Source organism: Eucyclogobius newberryi, unplaced genomic scaffold (assembly GCF_026437365.1).
Source record: "Eucyclogobius newberryi isolate DKJ021-1_F unplaced genomic scaffold, fEucNew1.0.hap1 SCAF_8, whole genome shotgun sequence".
NCBI lineage: Eukaryota > Metazoa > Chordata > Actinopteri > Gobiiformes > Gobiidae > Eucyclogobius > Eucyclogobius newberryi.
In genome coordinates, this window is record NW_027316500.1 from 18,296,011 (window position 1) to 18,319,047 (window position 23,037).

The window sequence follows — 23,037 nt, forward strand, 5'->3', positions numbered from 1 at the left end:
TTAAATGTAGGATTTGTATATACCTCCCTGTTACTTATTGTAATGTGTGAAAGTAAATGCAATATTAAGAACAACAAAAGATTTGAATACGTAATTTATTATATATATTATGCTGGTGTTTGTATTGTTGATCATACTTTGCACCAGTGCATAAGTACTTTACATAATCATCAATCTGAACTTGTACCAGCTTTTGTGACAGTGGCTTACTAAATCTCTTTTTAGTGCTGCCTTTTCTGGCACACATTGTTGGGCTTAATATCCTTATATATACATAAAGATCATGTTGTAGAAAAAAAAAAAAAGATTAAAATGGAACAAGCAAAATCTGCAGATGGATATCTGCCAATGTGCTGCTCTAATCACTTGCCAAGATCATTTTACCATAATCTTTGACGCAGAACTCTGCTGCCATCCAGTAGCAAACAGTGTTACTGCATTATTGACTGAGAATGTGTGGTGTTCCCAGTGAAGTAAATGGCATTTTCTTTTCTTTAAGTGTAAGGGGTACACACGCCATGCACAGCACGGGAGACTGAATCTATTCACTTCATTTTGTTCATTCTATATTATATCTTACATCTATAATCATGCTCCCCCATGTAGAAGGGGACTATAGAAATTTGAAGTGAAATTATTAGTCATAAAATTGCAATAGCACATTTTCCCTTTATACCATAACCATAACATTGGCTCATTATCGAACCAGTCGAAGTAGCTAATGTGTGGCTCAAGTCAATTGCCATAATGATTTTCACCAGTCCTGGCTGGACTTTTGTTTGATGAACTTAAGACATATGAAGTAGAGAAGCATGAATCCCAGACAAACTGCCAGCAGCACCAAGTAACATGAGTACAGAGGGTAGCTGTTCATACCCAACACTTCTACCAGCTGCAAGAGAAAGACCAAAATGAGCGTTCCATCTTCAACACGTTTCATCTTTGAATATACTCAATTGCAACTCACTCTTATGCCATCGACCTGAAAGGTGAAATTCCCCACAGTGACCGGATACTTGACGCCTTTGAATTGCACCTGTAGCATTCCCTCAAAGCCCCAGCGCATGAAGGAGGCGTAGGACAGCCACGATGCCACTGCAGGAATGTAGAACACAAGGATGACACAATATACAGGGCACACAACAATTACTCAAATACTTTTCATTTTAATCGCACCAAGCCACATATTCTGCATACTGATGACGAAGCCCCCCGTCAGGTAGAAGATGGTGAACAGAGAGTTTCCCATGAAGGCAGAGGTCTGCAGCGTGGGCAGAGCTGCAGCCACAAACAGAGCCATGGCCCGGCTGCAATAAACCATGAGCCACACCAACAAGAAGTTCAGCAGAAAGCGGGTTGGAGCAGTGTTCAGGCCGGCAAGCCAATAGATGGGCAAACCATAAACCAGTGTGAAAACGCAGTGTTCTGGCAATTCCCCCAAGACCTGAAAGTAAAAGTATAATGCATCCAAAGTTGTTAACCTCACAAAACCTTGGGAATAATACTAATATAATTGCTATTGGGCTTTCTGGTATAAATTCAAGCTTGAAAAGCAGTTGGGCAGCTCAGATATAGTGTTGCACTGACCCCTACTGGACATTATTGTTATTAGGAGAATTACCTTAGCAAAGAAGTAGGATGAGACTGAATACATGCCATCCTCCAGCTCATGGTAAAGCATTGCTCTTTCTGTGTGACCTTCAGACACAAGTTAGAAAATATATTGATATAAAAGATATAACTTGACATAACCTTTACCTACTCAACAGTTGATGATATCTGTTCTTATTACTCATTTTTATTGCATGCACTTATCAGTATAAAACAGAACTAGATATTTGACATATGCAGACTCACATTTAGCTATGACGTCCAGCACCACAGCGAATGGCGTGAGAGCTCCGATCATGTAGAGAAGTGCCACTGTGTCTTGTATGGACAGCGGCTCTGGCCCTAATCCGTAGTAAAGGAACCCGACAAGCAAAGACATGAGGAGGGCCTCAAAACCATGGACCAATATCGTGACCAGGTCTCTGTAGTCGTTATATATGTGACGCCTGAAAGAATATTTAGGTTGCACTTTACTCTACAGCAATGACCATGAAAACACTTTTACTTACCACACTATTTCTACCTTTGTACCATGTTATTACTGTTCTACAAACTTCAAGAAGACACATTATGCTTTCATGGGATATTTACTATTAAACTATAATATTTGTAGATCATTATTTTACATTTTGTTAATTGTAAACAACAATAATGATCTAAAATGACTTTGTAGTATAACTGGGTCTATTGAGATCCTGTTCAAAACTGATATGACCCGCCATTTCCACTTAAGAAGATTGTGCAAACATGAATGAATCAAAATATAATAAATGAGAAAGCTGATGATGAGGGAACACTGTTATAACAAGCGCATAAAAGTCGGTTTTACATCATATGTCTCCTTTAAGTGACAATAGTTATAACTGAGTGTGTAGAATATTCTGTAAACTGCCGTTACCTGATCAGTACTGTGAATTGATGTAATCTGCCTGGTAGTTCACTGGCTTGATTTGTAATTGTGATCAACTCCTCCCCTGCGACAATATCAGGCATCGAATGGCTGTAAAGTAATTGTATATATTATTACATATAAGGTCAAAGAAAAGCACAATAGACAGGCAGCTCACTTGTTTTCTTGGGAGGAGGAGGCACTGCTTCTGTCTAATTTCCACATGTGGTCATCTGTATCTTTCACCTTTTCTTTGAACTGCTCGGCTAGAACTCGGGCCCTCTGCAAACACTCGGCCTCCAGCTCCGCACTGCGTCTGTTTATACTGATGAGATCCACTGCATCCAAACGGGTAAATAAATAAGACTATACACACGAGTCCTGCTAGAATGGCTTGGTGTGAATACAATAAATACCATAGAAGTCAGAGGGGTTGCAGTAGCGGGGGCAGGGGTATCCCAGAGCGGTGAAGTAAGGCACTATGTCCCGCGCAGCACCGCAGTAGACCGCCGAGCCAGAGGACAGCAAAACCACTTGGTCAAAGAGCTGGAAGATGTCGGAGCGAGGCTGGTGCACTGAGAGCAGGACGAGGCGGTTTCCACGGGCCAGCCGGGACAGAGTGATCACCAGGTTGTGAGCGGTGAAGCTGTCTAATCCTGAAGTGGGCTCATCGAGAATCAAAATACCTACAATACATTATCCAAGGGGGTTATACATTTCTTTATAATGTGCTAGAAAGCTCAAATGTGTGAGTTTTGCTTAATATGGCCTGATTTAAATGTACTCATAATAGTGAAAAGTGAAATGAACTTGAGTGAGGGATTGAGTCATGTCTGAATAAATTGGAGCTCCTTTATCTCACCTGGATTCCACAGAAGCTGCACAGCTATGCTCACTCTGCGCCTCTCTCCTCCTGAAACGCCCCTCACGTAATCATTCCCCACCCTGGTGTTGGCGCACTGTCGCAGCCTCAGCTCAGCAATGACATCATCTACCTGTGATTTGTGACCACACACAAGTCAGAGACAAGGCACATTTTAAGAATACTTATAAAGGTTTGCTTTATTCACCCTCTTGTCCCTCTGGGCCTTTGAGAAGTGAGTGGGCAGCCTCAGTTTGGCCACAAAAACAAGAGTCTCTCGCACAGTGAGATGAGGCAAAAGCCGGTCATCTTGACGCACATGAGCGATGGTCTTCCTCACGACTCTGGGTGTGTTGGGTTTGCCATTGATCAGAACGTGGCCCGATGTCATTGTACCACCCTCATCTCGACAGGTTATAATGTCCAACAGGGATGTTTTACCACAGCCTGTGGAAACGTGTTCAAAGTATGTTGAAAAGCATGATTGAAAGCATGTCTATAATTAAATCAATTGCAGGTAACTTCTACTTATGCACACACTTTACCTGAGCTGCCGATGATGGCCAGCATTTGTCCACTGCGCACTCGCAGGTTGAGTTTATTTATAGCAGTCTGTTTATTCCCTTTGATCTCCCAAGGCAATTTGAACTCTGATAATCTTTCATACCAAGGGATCTGTGCAGCGGTGTCCACCTACATATCAGTAAGAATATGAATTAATAACACAATAATATATTGTGTTATATGCAGAAGTAAAAACTGAAACAGTGGGACAGAGCTGCTGTGCTTGCCTCATATTGTAGGTTGTTAACCTCCAGCTCATTGCACCCTCCGCTGTAGGTGAAGTAGAGACTGCTGTCTTCTTCAGAAAAAAACAAGTCCGTGTCTTTGTCCTGTGAGTAAGAGGCAGAAAAATTCTAACGCACATGCTTTAATGTTTTTATATTTACCAACATTACTCCATTTCTTCCAAATTGAAAAAAACCCAAAACAACTTTCTTTATGTCAGAGAGAACATAATGTTTTTTTTTAAATAATTTGCTATTGTACTTAGTCACAGTCTTCAAAGCTATAGATTTGTCTGTATCTATTGCACTTTACATGTACGTTAAGTTACCGGTAATCACAAAATGTGTTTGCAATGGGAATTCATTCAGAACTAACCTGTGATGACAATCCGCACGGAGAGGCGACACTGGTGTCCATGTCTGAGTCCATAGCGATGCAGGTCACCGCCCTCTGCTCGGTCCTGCTGCTCCTCTCGTTCTTATGTTGACCGGAGTTAGACTTCAAACTCTTGTTTCATTTAGTGTCCTAGAACTGCTAAGCACAGTCAGTAACTCTCCTTTGGCATCTTGAAAATGGGAGTGAGGTGTACTACTTGAGCCTCATGCCCTAAAATGCCTACTCAAGGCGTTTTTTTTCTTTTGAACCATGGATCAAAGTTCTTGAGATAACAGTATTAGTGTTTATTGTCCCAGTGGGACCATACTGCTTAGCTGCAGCAGCAGTCTGTCCCTGATTGTGCACCACAGATACACTTGACTTACACATGTCTCTGTAGATATTATATTATAGGTGAAGAGGCTGGCGACATGAACGGATTTTACTCACTCAAGTCAGAGGAGCAGGAGAAGGGAACAAGCTTCAAACAGTCGTTCAAACTGGTGAAAGGAGAAGCATGGAAGAACAGTGGAGAGGGACTGTCCGAGTCATCCTGCTGCCTCAGTGTCAACAAGATCTCCTATACAGTCAGGTACACACTCACCTTTATAACAGTTAAACAGCCTTTGTGTTTACTTATACTAAATTGAGTATGCTTTTCAGTGAGCGCGTGGGTCCATGGTGGGACTTGCCCTCCTACAAGAAGAGATGGACCCGGCAGATCCTCAATGATGTATCTTTCCATGTGGCCAGTGGGCAGATCATGGGAATCCTGGGAAATTCAGGTTATCACACAACTTTTAAAATATTATGTAAGTAATTATATATTATTAATTCATGTTGATGGGAAAGTTTGTGTGTAAAGGCTCAGGAAAGACCACACTGTTGGATGCAATTTCTGGGAGGATTGGAAACAGTGGCGTACTTTTGGGTGAGGTCTTCATAAATGGGAGGAAACTGAAAAGAGAGGAGTATCAGGACTGTTTCTCCTACGTACTACAGGTAACATCCAACCAACAACTCAACCATTATCTTATAATCAGACTAAACATTTTAAGGCAAGATCTAAATGCAAACTAAGTAGTTATTGCCAAATCATAGTTGGTTAAATAAACTACAAAGATACTAATTTTTTTCCTGTTATTAGGCCCGAGCGCCACAAGCTGGCGAGAGGCCTATTAATCTCGTAAGGCCGTGCGAAGCACGGCTGCGAAAGTGCGCACGTAGTGCGCACGAAATCGAGCGCGAAGCGCTCGACCACTTCCAAACACTCACTAACGCACTCCTTCACTCACGCACGCCCCGTGCATACTAATTAGTAGTAGGAAAATGGAACATTACCGTTGTAAACGGGCGAAGCCCGTGCAAAAGTGCGCACTAAACGAGCACTTTACATTGAGATGACGACCGCGAAGCAGTCGTCATCCCCATATAAAGCACTCATTTGCGCTAAGTAGCTCACGAATACGTTCCCCATCTCTTGCATGTTCCGTGCATATAAGCATGTAATGCAAAAATTGAACATTATTACTGTATAGAGGGCCAAAAACACAAAGTGGGCGGAGCCCACTCAAAATTATCGAAAGTACCCGTCAGTGACCAGGGACCCACACCATGAGGTAGGAAAGCGCGAGCGCTTTCCGAAAATGTATAGTTTATGATATTTGAAAAATGGGAAACATTGTTTTCGCATCGGAATATTCTTCTTCTTCTTCTTCTTCTTCTTCTTCTTCTTCTCGGGACCAACCCCCCTATTTTTCACCCAGTGAACATTGACGAAAAGTCACAAAAATGTTCACACCTCTAAAAATCGTGCCTCTCTACATTCTGGCTATTTCCCTTTTCTAAAATAAAAAAAAATTGGCGCGTCAGCGCCCCCAAATGTACCAAAAATGCATTGAGAGATGGGAAATGACCCAAAAAAAATCTGATCGTAGAATCATGAAATTTGGCGCAGAGGTAGATGGTGACAAGAGAAGTAAAAAATATTATTACGGCAACGCCGTCCGCCCAACCAAATGTCGGCCATATTGCTTCAAAAATGGCTAAACATGACTTCTGAGTTTTTCCAAACGTCGTACTTTTATGAACTCCTCCCAGGGCGTTAGCCCTAAAAAGCTGAAATTTGGTAAAAATGCTACTGAGGAGTGGGACATCAAAAGTTATCCAAATTACATTGATACCTCTCACGGTCTCTGTGCGGCGAAGCCGCAAACTGTAGCTAGAATTTCAGAAATCTCCCATATTTAAAATTTCTGCCGTTTGCGCGGATAAAGTCCGAATTGCGTCAAAATTAGAATCAGTTGTTAAACTCTTTGCCCTAAACCTACTTGAAGTGAAATAAATTCATTTGGCGCCACAGCGCCCCCTACAGATTTTATATGGAGGTTAAATGTTTAGTTTTGCGAAATTATATGAAATTTGACACACAACTCAATTTTAGCATCCCCATCAAAAAAGTCAATGAGACCCATGTCATAATTGTTATGGCGTTGCCGTAACGATGACCGAAACCTTTCATGTTATTCCAATGGGGAAATCGCCAGAACATGTTTACACTTTAGACCTTCACAAACTCCTCCCAGGGCGTCAGCCCTATTAACCTGAAATTTGGTGAGACTCATCTTCAGGACCATCAAAAGTTATCCACATTTTTATTCAAAGAGTCACGGTGTCTGTGCGGCAAAGCCGCACATTTTGCCAAGAATTCAAAATAAAATAGCTTTTTGATGGTAAAACAAAGGGGAGAAGATGTGACAGCGTCACAGATTCAGCAGTAGGCGTAATAAAAGGACAATTGGGGCGCGTTAGCGCCCCCTCCTCTTGCGGCGTGGCGGCGGCGTGGCGGCGGCGTGGCGAGGGCCGATCATTGCCGCTTGCGGCTATATTTACTTATTACTATTGCTGCACCATTAAGACTAACCTGTCTCTGTACAAAGTTAACTTAACACCCCTGATTGCCTCCTCATATTCTTAATTTCTCCATGAGAGGTGTTCATGTGTAGCCAAAGCCTGAATTAAAAGTGTGGGATTTAAGCTGGCCTCTTCTCGGGCTGATAGGACCCTGTGCTCTCTCAGCCTGGTTATTAACTTCCCTGCTAAGCTGCAGTTGAGGAGGCGATTTGGTCAGCTGATACAAAATTCATTCTGATGAGTGACTAAGTAAATTAAGGATTGGGGGGGGGGCAGTGTGTGTTAATTAACACAGTCAATTGGTGGAGCAATATGTTTTTGTGGACATAATATATATAAGACAACAATCAGCTGCACCAATGGTCAGCAAATACACCGACTATCTCACAACATCAAATCATTATGATTTTAAAGAAGCCCAATGTCTGACTATGCATATCCTTATGTATTAAGTGTTTTATTTTATTTCTTGTAGAGTGATAACTTGTTAAGTTATCTGACAGTAGAAGAGACGCTGACTTACACAGCACAGCTCGCTTTGAGGAAACATTCAGCTGAAGCAATAAAGAAAAAGGTTATAAGAGAAAGTTCACACCACACACATTTCATAGATATATATTTTAAAGTCACTGTACCTCTACATGCTTCTTGCAGGTGTCTGCGGTGATGGCAGAGTTGAGTCTGACTCATGTGGCCCACAGTGTCATTGGAGGTCGAGTATTTCCTGGGATTTCAGGTGGAGAGAGGAGAAGAGTGTCTATAGCCAGCCAGCTACTTCAAGATCCAAGTAAATATTTTCTTCTATTTCAAATTAAATCTAATCTAATTTTGAGAGCATTCCTAATTTGAGGCTAGAGAGGGATTCCTCAATAAAATGTTTCACATCAATTAAAAGAACTTTGGACATTTGAGTGGGTATAAAAAGGGACACTGATAGAACTCTTGAAGAAAGTTTAGTGCAAAAGTGGCTTCTCCCCAAAGGGTTTCAAAAGTCCGGACTGAGGGAGACAAAGGGATCAGAGCAGGAGATTAATGAAGAAAAACAGCATAAAGGACAGAAGGAGCGATGGAGAGGAGTAATGAAAGTCTGGGTTATCTCACAGCAAAGAAATAAGCAGGACCCACCTCAGACCGGATGTGTGCGCCGGCACATCCCAGGTGGAGTTTATCTGCTCTGTAATGCTCCCGGGAGGATGAAGGGTCTCGGGCCTCATTCAGGATTAAATGGCCGTGGGCACACACACACACGGGCACACACACACACACACACACACACACACACACACTCTCCTACACACACTCCTACACACACACACTCTCTCTCCTACACACTGAACAGCACTTACACAAGGAGTAATGAGAACTTCCCATTTGATGCTTCTCCAATCAACCAGGAAATGAATTAATCTCACAATTAAAGTATCTGCTAATTCCCCTCCACTTCCATAAAGCAAAGAGACAATCTTTTAATTGTCCTAATTAGAGTAATTACCTAAAATAAGAACTCTCTTATCTTCACAAGTCAAGTTGGGCCCACTGAGATTCTGCCAATGCTTAAAAGTTTGCAGAATGAAACTTGAGGAGTCATTTGTGTGAAACAAGTACTAAAGGTGTGTGGTGCTGTCACAGAGGTGGTCCTGCTGGATGAGCCCACCACAGGCCTGGACAGCATGACAGCCAATCAGATCGTGATGCTGCTGGCAGAACTGGCCAGCAGAGACCGCATCGTCATCGTCACCATCCACCAGCCACGCTCCGAACTATTCAGAGTTTGTATCCATGATGTTCAGAGAAATGCTGAGTGAGAATACAAACACGCTTTGTCAAACTGCCACCGTTTGGTCTCAGGTCTTCAGCAGGATTGCCGTCATGAGTCGTGGAGAGCTTGTGTTCTGTGGACAACCTGAGGAAATGGTGGACTTCTTCAGCCAGTGTGGATATGAGTGTCCAGAATACTGCAATCCTTTTGATATTTACGGTACTCCCTGCACAGTCCGACACATGTTTATTATCAGTCACTTACATTCACAGTGGAACATGATGAGTTACAGTGGACTTGACCTCTGTGGACACGCGCAGCAGTGAAAGAGAAGCAGCCACGTTAAACCGCATGCATGAGATCACCTCATCTTATCAGAGGTCCGGCATCTACACCGGGATGTTGGCCAAAATAGAGCAAAGCTTGCAGCAATTAGACAAAGCAACAATCCCCTTCAAAAGCAAAGAGTCACCGAGTGGAGCAGCTAAACTAGAGGTTCTGCTGAGGTAAGTGAAGGTTTCAACTGACATGCAACAATAGTTTTCTCCTGCGATTAGAGTCACGTTATTATTTTGAAACGTTTGGTACAAAAATAATGATCTTATGCCAATTACCACTTTAAATTATATTATATTATTATTATTAAATTATACTACAGAATGTCTTCAGTGTTCAAATATAGTTAGGCATTTATGGAACCGTTTTATTCTGTATCACACATCAAATACTAAAAAGGTGGCCTTTACTTTTGGCCTCAGATTCTGTAATGTGTAGATGCAGGTCAAACACATTAATAATAAAACATCCAATGTATTAGCTCCACAAATAATAAATGTGTTTGTGTTGTGTATGTAGACGAACAGCAAGAAACCTATCCAGGGACCGAATGGGTGTCCTGATGCGCCTGTCCCAGAACCTGATCTATGGACTCTTTGTGGCCTTTTTTGTCATGCGTCTGGATGCTGACGTGTCCAAAGGTGCCATCCAGGACCGCATTGGCATCATCTATCAGAGCATTGGTGCCTCTCCCTACACCGGCATGCTCAACGCTGTTGCTCTCTGTAAGTGCCACAACACACACCTGACATGCATAAACTTACACAGTGTGTTAAGGTTCAATAGCCGCGAGTAACTCCTAAAGTACAGATATCTCTATTATCTGAGCTCATGACTCAAAGTAACCCTCACTCATCATTAACCTAAAAACATAATTAAGATATGGACAACCATGTTGTAACATTATTGACAAGAGGTCACAGACAGAGGACGACCTAATATTTAGACAAAATTAGATACAATGTTTGTTTTATGGTTATTAATGTCAATAATGTTACCTAAACTACTGACTGGCAGACTGCTGACTACTGCACTGCAGTGAAACTTAACAACCAACCTGGCTGAGTTATACAGATATCAATTTGGCAGAGCCAGGTTACACATCAACTGCCTCTTATCAGTTATCCTTATCATGATGTCCTTCAGCATCATAAAATAACTGTTAGTTTAAAGGAGACTGGGATAAAACTGATTACTTGAACAAGTCAGTTTAAAATACAAATGTAGTAACATATCAACAAAGTAATAGGCAAGGCAAGGCAAGTTTATTTGTAGAGCACATTTCATACACAAGGCAATTCAAAGTGCTTCACAGCAGGAAAAATGCATTCAAATCACAAAGAAATTACAGAAACAGAAATACAATAAAATTAACTAAATTAAAAATTATCAATCCAACTGATTTTCTAAACTAATAAAATCACAAACAAAAGAGAAGAGTGCAAAGAAAAAATCCTTTCAGTCATATGCGCAGCTAAACAAAACTGTTTTTAGCTTAGATTTGAACATTGTCAGAGTAGAAGCCTGTCTCACATCTTCAGGAAGACTGTTCCAGATTTTAGCTGCATAAAACTGAAATGCAGATTCCCCATGTTTTGTCCTGACTCTGGGCACCAGCAGGAGGCCGGTCCCTGAGGTCCTCAGAGTCCGAGATGGTTCATATGGCACTAACATGTACGGGATGTACTTTGGTGCTAGGCCATGGAGAGACTTGTACACAAGCAGAGCTGCTTTAAAGTCTATTCTCTGAGCCACAGGGAGCCAGTGCAGAGACCTGAGAACAGGACTAATGTGATCATACTTCCTGGTTCTAGTCAGGACCCGAGCAGCAGCGTTCTGGATGTACTGCAGCTGTTTTACAGCTCGTTTGGAGAGGCCAGTGAGCAGGCCGTTACAGTAGTCTAATCTACTGGAGACAAATGCATGGATAAGTCTCTCTAAATCTGGTTTAGACACTATATTTTTGATTTTGGCAATGTTTTTTAGATGGTAAAAAGCTGCTGATGTTATTGATTTGACGTGGCTATTAAAGTTCAAGTCTGAGTCCATTATTACCCCCAGATTTCTAATTTGGTTTGTAGGTTTTAGAGCGAGACTCTGGAGGTGACCGCTAACACTTTCTCTTTGTTTCTGTGGGCCAAAAACGATTATTTCAGTCTTGTCTGAGTTCAGCTGGAGAAAGTTGTTTTGCATCCACACACTGATCTGTTGGATGCAGTGACAGAGTGAATCCACTGGTCCATATTCACCTGCCGATAGTGAAACATAGATCTGAGTGTCGTCTGCATAATTGTGATAGGACACATTTTCACTGCGTATCAACTGACCTAACGGCAGCATGTAGAGGTTGAACAGAAGGGGACCCAGGACTGACCCTTGGGGCACTCCACAGGTCAGGGTCATGTGGTCTGAGACACAGCTACCAATTTCAACAAAGTACTTCCTGTCTTCCAGATAGGACCTTAACCAGTTTAGGGCAGTGCCAGTGATGCCCACCCAGTCCTCTAGTCTCTGTAAGAGGATCCCATGATCGACAGTGTCAAAAGCAGCACTCAGATCTAACAGAATTAAGACCGAGGCTTTGCCCGTGTCAGTGTTCAGGCGGATGTCATTTGTCACCTTGACAAGAGCAGTCTCAGTGCTGTGATGAGGTCTAAAACCTGACTGAAAAACATCAAATGAGTTGTTTATTAAGAGGAAATCTGTGAGCTGTTGGTAAACAACCTTTTCAAGGACTTTGCCCAAAAATGGCAGAGTAGAGATGGGCCGGTAATGACTCAGTACTGCGGCATCAAGACTGCTCTTCTTTAGGAGAGGCTTTATGACCGCAGTTTTCAAAGACATTGGGAATGTTCCAGATTGAAGCGACATGTTAACTATGTGAGTGAATGGTGCTAACAAACTGTTCAGCACAGACCTTAGAAATCTGGTGGGTAACACATCAAGGCAGCATGTAGATGAACTCAGACTGGTGATGATCTCATGGACAGTTTTGTCAGTTACTGGTGCAAAGTGAGTTAGCTCTAAGTGTCTTGGTGGTTTTAGGGTAATTTTTTGCATTGTGGGATTTATAGCATTTTTAATGCCCTGAACTTTGTCATTAAAGAATAATGCAAACTCATTACACTTGGATGTGGAAATGAGTTCTAACGGCAGCTGAGCTGGAGGGTTTGTTAATCTGTTTACTGTGGCAAACAGGACACGCGAGTTGTTACTGCAGCTTCCAATTATTTCAGAAAAATATCTTTCCCTAGTTCTACATAAGATTAGGTTGTACATATTCAGCTTTTCTTTGTAAATCTCTTTTTGAACCTGGAGCTTTGACTTGCGCCATTTCCGTTCGGCCCTGCGGCACTCCCTTTTCTGTGCCCTGACCGAATCATCATTTCTCCACGGCGCCTTCTGCTTATTTTTAACCATTTGTGACACCGATGGTGTCCAGAACATTCAAAACACTAGATGTAACAGAGTTCAACAAATCATTTACATTAGAACATGAGACATTTTCAAAGTGTATCATTTCCATAAACAGTGCACCTGTGCCATCACTTATGTGTCTCCTCTGAACAACTGCAGGACCAACCGGAGGTTGGGGAGAAACAGACAGGTCAAAGAAGACACAGAAATGATCAGACAGAGCAACATCGATCACATTAACATTTGAAATATTTACCCCCTTTGTAATTATGAGATCTAGAGTGTGTCCTTTGCTGTGGGTGGGGCCTCTCACATGCTGAGTAAGACTGAAGGTTTCAAGGACAGCATCAAGCTCTTTAGCGTTTCTGTCACAAACATTATCAACATGCATGTTGAAATCACCTGTAATGACCAAACCATCAAAGTCTGTGCATATGACTGAAAGCATCTCAGTAAAATCATCAATAAAACTTTGGCAGTGCTGGGGAGGCTTGTATAAAACAATGAAGAGAATGGATGGAGACCGTTTTAGCTCCATTTTAAAGGATACATACTCAAATGATGAAAACACCCCAAAAGACAACCTGCGGGTAATTATTTCATCTCTAAAGACAGCACAGACTCCACCCCCTTTTTTGTTTTCTCGTGTTTCAGATTCAAACTTAAAGTTGGGTGGAGCAGATTCTATCAGAACTACATTTCCTGTGTTTTTGTCAAGCCATGTTTCAGTTAAAAACATAAAATCAAGATTATAAGAAGAAATAAAATGATTAATTAAGAGAGATTTGTTACATAAGGATCTGACATTTAGCACAGCAAGTTTCAGACTAGTTTCAGTGGGACTGGGCTTTATCTTTTCACAGGGAATATGAATCACATTTCTCAGATTGGGCCTGACTCGCATTTTGTTTTTCCATCTGTGTGATGATGTGACTACAGAAATAGCACTAGGGGGGGCTCTTTTTACATAGGGCCCCGGGTTGGTTTGATTTTTAATGTGACAATAAGTCCCGGCAACGCTGAGACCCAGTGCATCCTAGCTATGGGAGATACCAGGTAAAAGGCGAGGTTGGATGGGTGGTGGGGCTTTTGTAGCCAAGGAAAGTTTGGGACCAGGTGAGAGGCGAGGGGGGATGGGTGGTGGGGCTTTTGTTGGTGTAGTCGGCATAGCCCTTGCTATATTGGGCGTGAGTGGAGCCATCTTAATGCCTGATTTGATCAGACTTTCAAAATGGCTGGGAAGGCCCATGGGTGAGAGTGGAGATGAGAAGGAGAATGATGAATCTTTAGTGGGAGTAGATGTTGCAGGGGGAACCCAGGGCTGGTGTGAAGGCAGGGGCGATGACAGGGATGTTGTTGGGCTTGTCACAGATGGGTCCAAGGCCTTTGAAGATTGTTCCTTTGCTGGAGGTGGTGGAGGTGAATATGGAGCAGCTGGAGCTGAATCCTTTGCTGGTGGTGGTGGAGCAGCTGCTGATGAATCCTTTGGTGGAGGCTGAGGTTGTGGTGCTTTTGATGTTGAAACATTGGCTCGGTCTCTGGCTGAGGGAGCAGGAATTCTTCTCTCATTCCTCTCTTCTCTAACTATCTGCTCAGGACCCTGTCCAGGCCCAGTCCAATGCCTCAGAGCGTGGAGCAGGTTCTCTGTCAGCACCCTCACTCCACCTCTGCATAGGTGGGGGCCATTTCTCTTAAACAGGTCCTCTCGTTTCCAGAATAGATAGAAGTTCTCAATGTAGTGTAGTCCTCTCGGGGAGCACTCTTTGGACAGCCATGTGTTCAGCTGAAGAAGCCGGCTAAACTTGTTTATCCTCTTGTCGATGTTTGGAAGAGGTCCACTTATGAAAGTTTTGATTTCCATTTTATCAAGCACGTCGAATAACTTCAAGAAGTCTTTTTTCAAAACTTCAGTCTGTTCCCGCCGCATGTCCACTGCACCCACGTGCACAATCAGCTGTTTAGCTCCTCCATGCTTAGCCATAATATTTGGATGGAGTGACGTTATCTCAGAAACAGTGGCGCTTGGAAAAGAATGTGTGTTTATCTTTTCATGCGTCATGTGACTTATCGCGCCGTCCCCAACTAAAACAATCTGCGTGACCTTGGCAGATCCTCCTCGCTGTATTTTGGCCACGTCATCTTTCCTTTTTTCATTTAATTCCATCTCTGAAAGTGGTAAAAATCTGTTGGTGAGCTGTATTTTAGGTGACTTCACGTTATCTTTGTATCGTTTAGGCTTTGCTCCAAGTTTGTTCCAAGAAACAGCCTGGTCTTTCTGGTTTTTAGACAGTTTTGGAAACGACACAGAGTCACTGCGGTTTAGGTTGAAAGTAGCAGTTTTTCTTGTAAAAAGTGTGCTCTTCTTACCGTCGGTTGACACCGGAATGGTATCGTGAAGAACTTTTTCAGATTCCAAAACAAATATCCGTGTTTTCAGCTCATTAATTTCTTGTTGATATTTCCGACAGCGTTCACAGTCTTTCTCACTTCTTCTCCCGGACATGTCGCTGGCGTCAGATATGTCGTTAAAACTGGAAAAATGTTCTTAAAATCCTTGGTTTACTTGAAAAAGTCTAAAGCAAAAATGTTTGGAAGACAAAAACTGATTAAAAAGCAAAATAAATAAGGAAAGCAGCGATAGCAAGCGGAGCGAGCAAAAAAGCGTGTGCACTCTTCGGAAGCAGGAAGCAGAATGGAGCATATTTAGTCATACAAATATATACTAACAAAAACAACACATCCATTCCCTTTCTCCAGTCCCTGCACTTCGAGCCATTGGAGACCAGGAGAGCCAGGACGGGCTGTACAGCAAATGGCAGATGTTTCTGGCCTATGTCTTCCACATTCTGCCCTTCAGCATCCTCAGTGTCTGTATCTTCACATCATTCCTTTACTGGTACATGATACTTAAAGCAAGTTAAAGGAATAATAGTAATAAAAGCCTTGGTACAATTTAACAGGTTTTCATTCATTTCAGGACAATTGGAATGAACCCAGACACACTGCGTTTTCTCTCTTATACTGCTGTAGTCCTAGTGCCTCATATCATAGGTGAGCACAAGTCAGACTTTGATCATTGTTTTCTATTAAGTTGGAACTTAAAAATATAAAACTATACATTTGAGAGAGCAGCTCATAGGGTTGTTGCACTTCATAGGGGAACTACTAACAGTTGTGCTACTTGGAGTGGTCCAAGATCCAAATATGGTCAACACTGGTGTGGCTCTGCTGAATATCGCAGGGATTCTTTTAGGGTCTGGTTTTCTTAGGTATCTATTTGCACATCAATATTTATCAAAACTAAATATTTAGTCACACCAATAACCTAATATTGTTTGCTTTCACAGGGGCACGCAGCAGATGCCACAGATCTTCCAATGGCTCAGCTACTTGACTTTCCAGAAATACAGCTGTGAACTGCTCATTGTCACAGAGTTTTATGGTCTGGATTTCACATGCAGTAAGTTGTGTCTCTTATCATTATGGCTTTTAACAAAACTATTGAATTAAAAAAAAAATGTGCTGAAGTTATGACCTAAATATTAGACAGAGTAGGTTTTCAAGAACACAACTACTGACAAAAGACTGAATTTGTCTTTTGCGTTTTAGATGCTTCCCAACCTTTGCCAGGAGCGTGCGCGATCACTAAGGGCGATCAGCTCATTGAACAGGGCTATCCTGGAGCTCTGTCGCGTTTCACACTGGACTTCATCCTCCTCTACGCTTTCCTCCCCGCTCTGCTGTTGCTGGGAATGATCAGCTTCAAAATTAGGGACAAGATCAACCGGCACTAAAGGCACAGAAACAAATTTAATGGAAACAAAAGTTAGATAAAACCCAAGAAAACCATAGATGTCTTTGGCATTTACTAATATATAAATCAAAACATAAACAATTCCAGTATTTGTCTCAAATGTTTTTTTTTTCACTTTGTAGCATTTTTTTCAAATAATACATGATCGTTAACAGAAGGCATTAGTAATAAATAATTGAAAGTGATACACTGCAGCGCTGTTCATCAGGACAAGTTCAGTCCTTTCCATGACTTGGCTGCATTTCTTTTATATTGATCCAGTTCCTAAAATCAAAACAAAAATAGAAATTGAAATACAAAAAAATGAACAAACCAGAGAGGAATAATTAAAATGAATGGTGTTTTTATGATTTGACATGTATATAAAGCACTATGCATCTAAAGAACCAGAATAAATAAACTATACATCTTTTGCACTGGTCGGTGGAAAAATACAACTCCGCTGGAATAAAGATGATGTATTATTATGTCAGTGTGTTGGGTTACTATAGGTTATTGCCATCTGGAACAGTCAGTAGGAGAAAGGTTGAATTTGTCAGTTTATGGAGGTAATATGATAAGCTCAATATTAGTCCAGACAGCACAGACACACTGTAATAATTGAACAATAAAAACAGTGACGAACAGAACGCCACAGTTGTGAACCTTACCGAGCTCAAAGTCTGTACAATTGCATTTGGCAACATCATTATTTTACACATGAATTTCTAGTAACAATGGCACAAAGCAGCAGGACATGAGCGAACTCCAGATTCAGTAAACATCTGGCTGGCTCTACTGCGTCTATATGCAGTTAGTTTCTGCAGACTGGACTTTGTATAACTCTGCCACAGCACACAACACTGAGCATATCTCATCTGTGAGGTGTTCCCCTAATCAGCACTGCCATAGAGAATGAACTCAGGAAAGCCCGATTTCATATCACTTTTGGTTCTCACACTCATTACATTATGTCCTTTTGAAAGCCATATTGAGAACAGACATTGAGGAGCTGCTCAAGTCACAACCCAACCAAGTCAAGTGCACTGTACGGGCAAAAAACAACCAAGTCATCTGCGCACATGAGATGGTTAATGAGCCTCCAAAGACACATCCAGTTCATGTTAGCAAACAGATTCATACTGAGGCCTTGTTTTGACCTTGACAGACGATTTAAGGCAGGATGTCACAAAGACAAGTACAGTTCACATTGTTACAGGGTCTAAAAGGCACCATTATGCAAATGGTTCACAGACTGTGATACAAGGTCCAATTAGAGCTCTGTATTTAATTTGCACATTTGCACACACAAGGAATACATTTATTTTTTTCCCCTAGTAATGCTGCACGGTTTGAACACAAAGTTGCATGATTTTGAAAAGTAAGTATATATTAAAGGCCAACAAATGAAATAGTAACTGTAACTAAATAGAGTTACTCCAAATGTGTATTTTTGGTACATATATTACTTCCCAATAATCATATATATTGTATTACTTATGTGACATGGAGAATGGCTGTATGAGGAGGAGGAGAACACTGAATAGTGATCCATGTAAATGACTTTGTACCTGATCTTTTTGGGCTCTCATCACATCGATCTGAGGCTCGCTGTACTGTGGGTCCTTGGCTGGATCCTTCAACTCCTTTTGCTCACCGACAGTCTAAAACAACACATGACGGTGCTTTACTCTTATATATTCTTTCTAGACTATTTGTGGGCTTCTTTTTACCTCTTGAGGGAAAATGGACTCATACACTTTCTTCCAAAGGTCTTTAGGGTTTTTTGCATGTAGTGAGGTCACATCAGAAGTGGGCGGTGTGCCTGTTTAATATTTCATGTTTCATTCATTATACTTTATTATTCGTTTTAACCACATGGTTGTGCTGTGCTCACCTATTTGGCTGAATGAATCTGCACCAGCGGGAATCATGAGAGGTTTGGTGGAATCAGTGGACACAGACTTTCTGAGGACATAATTAGACGAGGTTTTTTTTCCCCACCATTCTTTGTATTTTTTAAGATACTGTGGATGTTTTGTCCTCACCCTTTGTCCACCCCAAATGCAAAATGAGAGAAAAATACTTTGGTTTTAGACATCAAGCTCTCCGACTTGATACTTGTGAACTGATAAAAATAAATTGGACAATTCATATGGTAAAAGCTCAAAAGCGATCACACGTAGTACAATATTGCTTGAGGTAAACTTACAATTAGGGAGGCTGCATAGTAGTGAGCAATAAAGCGAAGTGTCTTACTAATCAACTTCTTTTTATCAGACTCAAACTCCTGTAACACAATGCGATACAGTAATAGACAATATTCTTAAAAATTAAAAATCAAATGTACTTACCTGGAATATGTCATATTTACTGCCAATAATAAGGAGAGGGACAGGAAAAGGATTGACGAGCTCACGGTCCTATTAAAAAACCCACAAACATTTAATGTCAGCGGTCAATCTACACACACAAAACTGTGTTCTGCTCACAGGATGGTCTTTAGGCAGGACATGTTTCTGCTGGACAGAGGTCTGGTGTTTAGTGCCGGCCTTTTGCTGTGACTGGTGAAAAGCCTTCTCAATCTGCTCTTGTGCGGTTTGCAATAAAAGCTCCATTGTTCCCCACAAACAATTGGGTTTTGATAGATCCAGGACAAGGATAACAGTAAGAGATCTACAACAATCAAATCATATAAAGCACATGTATAATAAGCGCATTCGCTCCACAACTTCAATCAAACGTGTGTCATCCTCACCTGATGGTAGAAGGACTGATGGGGATCTGTACAAGATCTGACAGAGAAATGCCACCACCCAGCTCCCACAAGTGAGCAATATCTTTAGACTGAGGATGGAAAATATGTGAAGAAAACTTAAGACAATTATCTGTAAAAAGAGTTGTCAACATACTGTGTTGTGTCCTCTAGTGCGCCGACCAAAACTGTACTCTAAAGCCAAAGTGGGCTTAGGAGGTTCATCTCTGCAAGTCACAAGAAGCATCACAGACCATATGCTGCTTTGTTTGTGCTGGGACTCAGACAACATGAGAATATTTCATGCGTCTTTTCAGTATTATTTGTTTCATTCAAGAGCAAATACTCACTTGTCAAGGCAGCGGTAGAGAATAGATGTCTTTCCCTATTGGGCAGATAAGGACACTGAGGCTAAAACACAACTGTGCATGCAATCATACTTCATTATAAATATAAAGACATACCCCGGCCTTGCTGCCCATCAGAAACACTGTCCTGTCGCTTGGCTCTGCACCTCGCTCTTCTTCCCCGACTCCACTTTGTCGCTTTTCAACATCGGCAGCAGCAAGTTCCCACAACGTCTCCGACCTGACGAACACAGGAAAGAAACGTGAATGTTTACGACAAAATAACGTGGAATTTGGGTCATTTGATACAATTCTCACGTTATTTTCGGCATTGTATGGTTTTGTTTACTTTCTCACAAACTGACGTTAGCTTGTGTGCTAATCCCAAACGTTACCACAGCAACGTTGGCGCCTTTTGATGACGATTTAGGTGTTGGAGGTATTGTGGGAAATGTAGTACATTTTTAGAGCGATTAACATGGATTTAGTTATGAACCAGTATTTGTCAGGGGGCTACTGGGGAACTCGCCCGCCTTTGATGTAAAACATGCACAGTTATATGTGATGTCTCTGTTTGGGAATTGGCTGGGAATACATATCTTTCACAAATAATCAATCACAGTTTATTTGTAGAGCACAGTTCAAACAAAAGTAACTCAAAGTGCTTTACAACAGTAAGAAAACATATTGAAACCACAATACAGTATAAATTACAAAACAAAATAAGAACATAAATCATTATGTTAAACAATAATTAAAATGAATGAATTGTAGATAAAATACCTTCACTCAAAGCCTATATTTCAACACTGCCAGCGTAGAGGACTGACTCACAACCTCAGGGAGACCATTTCCGATTTTAGCTGCATAAAACTGAAACGCAGATTCCCCATGTTTAGTCCTGACTCTGGCACCAGCAGGAGGCCGGTCCATGTTTAGTCCTGACTCTGGCACCAGCAGGAGGCCGGTCCATGTTAGTCAGAGATGGTTCATATGGCACCAACATGTCCGAGATGTACTTTGGTGCTAGGCCATGGAGAGACTTGTACACAAGCAGAGCTGCTTTAAAGTCTATTCTCTGAGCCACAGGAGCCAGTGCAGAGACCTGAGAACAGAAGTAATGTGATGGTACTTCCTGGTTCTAGTCAGGACCCGAGCAGCAGCGTTCTGGATGTACTGCAGCTGTTTTACAACTCGTTTGGAGAGGCCAGTGAGCAGGCCGTTACAGTAGTCTAATCTACTGGAGACAAACACATGGATAAGTCTCTCCAAGTCTGGTTGAGACACTATATTTTTAATTTTGGCAATGTTTTTAGATGATAAAAAGCTAAAATCGGAGTCCATTCTTACTGTGATAAAATGTGAATATATGATTATATTTCTGTGATGTATTTTATCTGCATAATAGTGATATTTTATCTGCATCATTAGTCTAAGAGAAGAGCGGGTGTGTGACAAACTGCATTTGTGAAGGGGTCGTAAAGATGGAGCAAAGGATGTTTACCCCAGGAGGGGGGTGACAACCCAGAGGAGTCTGGGTAATGTTTACCCAAGGCTTGATCTCTACGGAAAAATACCAAGTGTGAGGCTGACCAATGAGAAATGTGACCCGCCTATTCCAGAATATCTAATAAAACCAACCAGCATGGGAAAAAACGGTGTGAGACGCGGGAGGATCAGCCAGGCTCCTTACAACGGCCTGGCTGACACAGTCCCCGCGTTTTCTCCCATGCATGCCACACAAATGTCTGACGTTTCTGTGTCGTTTCATATTCTAAGTTGAATTGTGTTCTCTATGTGTTAAGGAATAGCATCGGTGTATGTCTAATTCCATGACACTTACTCCTAAATTTCTCACTTAGTTTGTAGGATTTAGAGTGAGACTCTGGAGGTGTCTGCTAACACAGTTAGACAATAAGTTCAGTCTTGTCTGAGTTCAGCTGAAGAAAGTTGTTTTACATCCACACTGATCTGTTGGATGCAGCAACAGAGTGAATCCACTGGTCCAGGGTTGTCAGCATGGTTGTGATAGGACATATTTTTGCTGCGTGTTAACTGACCCAACTTAATCTATAATCAACACTGATTTGACACTGGGCCACTGCCACAAACGTTATTCAGATCAATTTGGAAAATTAGCCCATCACAATAAAACACAATTGTATTGATGAAATCCAAAACTAAAATCATACGCAAGCCAAAAAGGGGTCCAATAAATTATATAGGTTCCATACATGTATTAAAATAAAACAACAATACAATTTCATTCAAGACAAAAATACAAATGTGTTCTTACAGTGAGAAAATGGTTGAATGAACAAAGCACAGATTGATTCAGTGCATCCCAAAAACATCCCAGTCTGGACGTTTGTATGTAATAAATAATAGTATTTGAATTACATTAGAAGGGTGATTGATTTATCAGGATTTTTTCCGGGGCTTGTCACAATAAGGAACATTTTCCAATAAAAGACTTTCTCTGGGGCGAAGCACTGAAAGAAGAAAAAAAGTGTTCATAAATCATCATTGTATTAAATGTCAAAGTGCAGAGACATACTCTCAAACTTACTAAGTGTGTCATTTGTTACATGTTCCATCTGGAGAACAGCATCTTTCAGAACAACATCCACATCCAAACCCATTTTTATCATCTTTACAGAAAAGAAAGACGAACACGTGTCAATGGATTTACTCTATACTTTAAAATATATACGTACTTGTCTTTGTGACATCCTGCCTTATATGTATAGAAACAGCTAGATACCTTTTGAATATTCTCCTCTGATTTTTCATTTTTATTTTTACGAAACTCTTCATTGATTTTTAATCTTGTAGCTTTTCAAAAGAAATGTCATTGTTAGGTTGGAAATTAATGTTGATGAATGCTCAATTCTACAAAGTACTCACCTGTTAATCCTGCATGATCATCTTTAAACACGTCCTGTCTTGTTCTGTGCAAGGCTTTGAAAACCTTCAAGACCTGCATGGATGGACAAGAAAGTGAAAACGTCACAATGGCGTTTGAAGCCGTAGCTCTAATTCAATCATTATGACACAGAGATTATACGAAGTGTAAACCTCCGACATAACACAGAACATTAAAATATGAAACCCAAAACAAACATCCTCACCTTCACACGAGTGCCCATGTTGACTTCTGACGGTCACTTCCGGGGGACGCTGATGCTGAC

At 41.4% G+C, this 23,037-nt stretch overlaps 4 protein-coding genes across 6 annotated transcripts; 1 reads left to right on the forward strand and 3 right to left on the reverse strand.

The window, feature by feature from the left end:
• Positions 1 to 79: 79 nt before the first annotated feature.
• Positions 80 to 4,658, reverse strand: abcg8 (ATP-binding cassette, sub-family G (WHITE), member 8). Its single transcript, XM_072436459.1, has 13 exons — positions 4,527 to 4,658; positions 4,154 to 4,255; positions 3,908 to 4,055; positions 3,571 to 3,809; positions 3,363 to 3,495; positions 2,917 to 3,186; positions 2,679 to 2,838; positions 2,510 to 2,611; positions 1,858 to 2,057; positions 1,622 to 1,698; positions 1,177 to 1,444; positions 968 to 1,095; positions 80 to 892 (listed from the first exon to the last, which is right to left on the reverse strand). Exons 1-13 carry the CDS (start codon positions 4,578 to 4,580, stop codon positions 755 to 757), a joined length of 2,019 nt encoding a protein of 672 aa, XP_072292560.1. The 5' UTR covers positions 4,581 to 4,658; the 3' UTR covers positions 80 to 754.
• On the forward strand, positions 3,977 to 16,849 carry abcg5 (ATP-binding cassette, sub-family G (WHITE), member 5). 3 transcript variants are annotated; one of them, XM_072436462.1, is made up of 15 exons: positions 3,977 to 4,065; positions 4,927 to 5,118; positions 5,190 to 5,311; positions 5,392 to 5,528; positions 7,915 to 8,013; positions 8,094 to 8,226; positions 9,069 to 9,208; positions 9,288 to 9,417; positions 9,491 to 9,704; positions 10,054 to 10,259; positions 15,709 to 15,847; positions 15,929 to 16,002; positions 16,109 to 16,220; positions 16,299 to 16,411; positions 16,561 to 16,849. In XM_072436462.1, exons 2-15 carry the CDS (start codon positions 4,958 to 4,960, stop codon positions 16,743 to 16,745), a joined length of 1,965 nt encoding a protein of 654 aa, XP_072292563.1. In that variant the 5' UTR covers positions 3,977 to 4,065; positions 4,927 to 4,957; the 3' UTR covers positions 16,746 to 16,849. The 3 variants fall into 3 exon arrangements, with proteins under 3 accessions (XP_072292563.1, XP_072292562.1, XP_072292561.1); XM_072436461.1 differs by lacking the exon at positions 3,977 to 4,065 and adding an exon at positions 4,204 to 4,257; XM_072436460.1 differs by lacking the exon at positions 3,977 to 4,065 and having other exon boundaries at positions 4,814 to 5,118.
• A 53-nt stretch (positions 16,850 to 16,902) lies between these two features.
• dync2li1 (dynein, cytoplasmic 2, light intermediate chain 1) lies at positions 16,903 to 20,260 on the reverse strand. Its single transcript, XM_072436464.1, has 13 exons — positions 20,165 to 20,260; positions 19,964 to 20,087; positions 19,850 to 19,884; positions 19,657 to 19,726; positions 19,503 to 19,591; positions 19,237 to 19,420; positions 19,099 to 19,167; positions 18,957 to 19,034; positions 18,793 to 18,872; positions 18,642 to 18,712; positions 18,478 to 18,569; positions 18,316 to 18,408; positions 16,903 to 17,029 (listed from the first exon to the last, which is right to left on the reverse strand). The coding sequence occupies exons 1-13, from the start codon at positions 20,176 to 20,178 to the stop codon at positions 16,970 to 16,972; spliced, it is 1,059 nt and encodes a 352-aa protein (XP_072292565.1). The 5' UTR covers positions 20,179 to 20,260; the 3' UTR covers positions 16,903 to 16,969.
• Positions 20,261 to 22,054: 1,794 nt separating this feature from the next.
• On the reverse strand, positions 22,055 to 23,023 carry lyrm7 (LYR motif containing 7). The gene is made up of 5 exons (XM_072436934.1): positions 22,978 to 23,023; positions 22,754 to 22,826; positions 22,611 to 22,681; positions 22,416 to 22,497; positions 22,055 to 22,338 (listed from the first exon to the last, which is right to left on the reverse strand). Exons 1-5 carry the CDS (start codon positions 22,993 to 22,995, stop codon positions 22,268 to 22,270), a joined length of 315 nt encoding a protein of 104 aa, XP_072293035.1. The 5' UTR covers positions 22,996 to 23,023; the 3' UTR covers positions 22,055 to 22,267.
• Positions 23,024 to 23,037: the final 14 nt, after the last annotated feature.

Bases quoted from the DNA above. Each gene is read 5' to 3' on its own strand.
- abcg8 (XM_072436459.1), bottom strand. From the start codon at position 4,580: ATGGACTCAGACATGGACACCAGTGTCGCCTCTCCGTGCGGATTGTCA. The intron at 4,056-4,153 runs GCAAGCACAGCA...ACTGATATGTAG, and splicing joins TTAACAACCTACAATATGAG to GTGGACACCGCTGCACAGAT. The intron at 2,839-2,916 runs GTATTTATTGTA...GTTTGGATGCAG, and splicing joins CAACCCCTCTGACTTCTATG to TGGATCTCATCAGTATAAAC.
- abcg5 (XM_072436462.1), top strand. From the start codon at position 4,958: ATGAACGGATTTTACTCACTCAAGTCAGAGGAGCAGGAGAAGGGAACA. The intron at 10,260-15,708 runs GTAAGTGCCACA...CCCTTTCTCCAG, and splicing joins GCTCAACGCTGTTGCTCTCT to TCCCTGCACTTCGAGCCATT. The intron at 16,412-16,560 runs GTAAGTTGTGTC...TTTGCGTTTTAG, and splicing joins TGGTCTGGATTTCACATGCA to ATGCTTCCCAACCTTTGCCA.
- dync2li1 (XM_072436464.1), bottom strand. The intron at 19,727-19,849 runs GTGAGTATTTGC...TGTGACTTGCAG, and splicing joins CTCTACCGCTGCCTTGACAA to AGATGAACCTCCTAAGCCCA. The intron at 18,873-18,956 runs GTAAGTTTACCT...TATTTTTATCAG, and splicing joins ACTATGCAGCCTCCCTAATT to TTCACAAGTATCAAGTCGGA.
- lyrm7 (XM_072436934.1), bottom strand. The intron at 22,498-22,610 runs GTATCTAGCTGT...TTTTCTGTAAAG, and splicing joins CAGAGGAGAATATTCAAAAG to ATGATAAAAATGGGTTTGGA. The intron at 22,339-22,415 runs GTAAGTTTGAGA...TTCTTCTTTCAG, and splicing joins TGTAACAAATGACACACTTA to TGCTTCGCCCCAGAGAAAGT.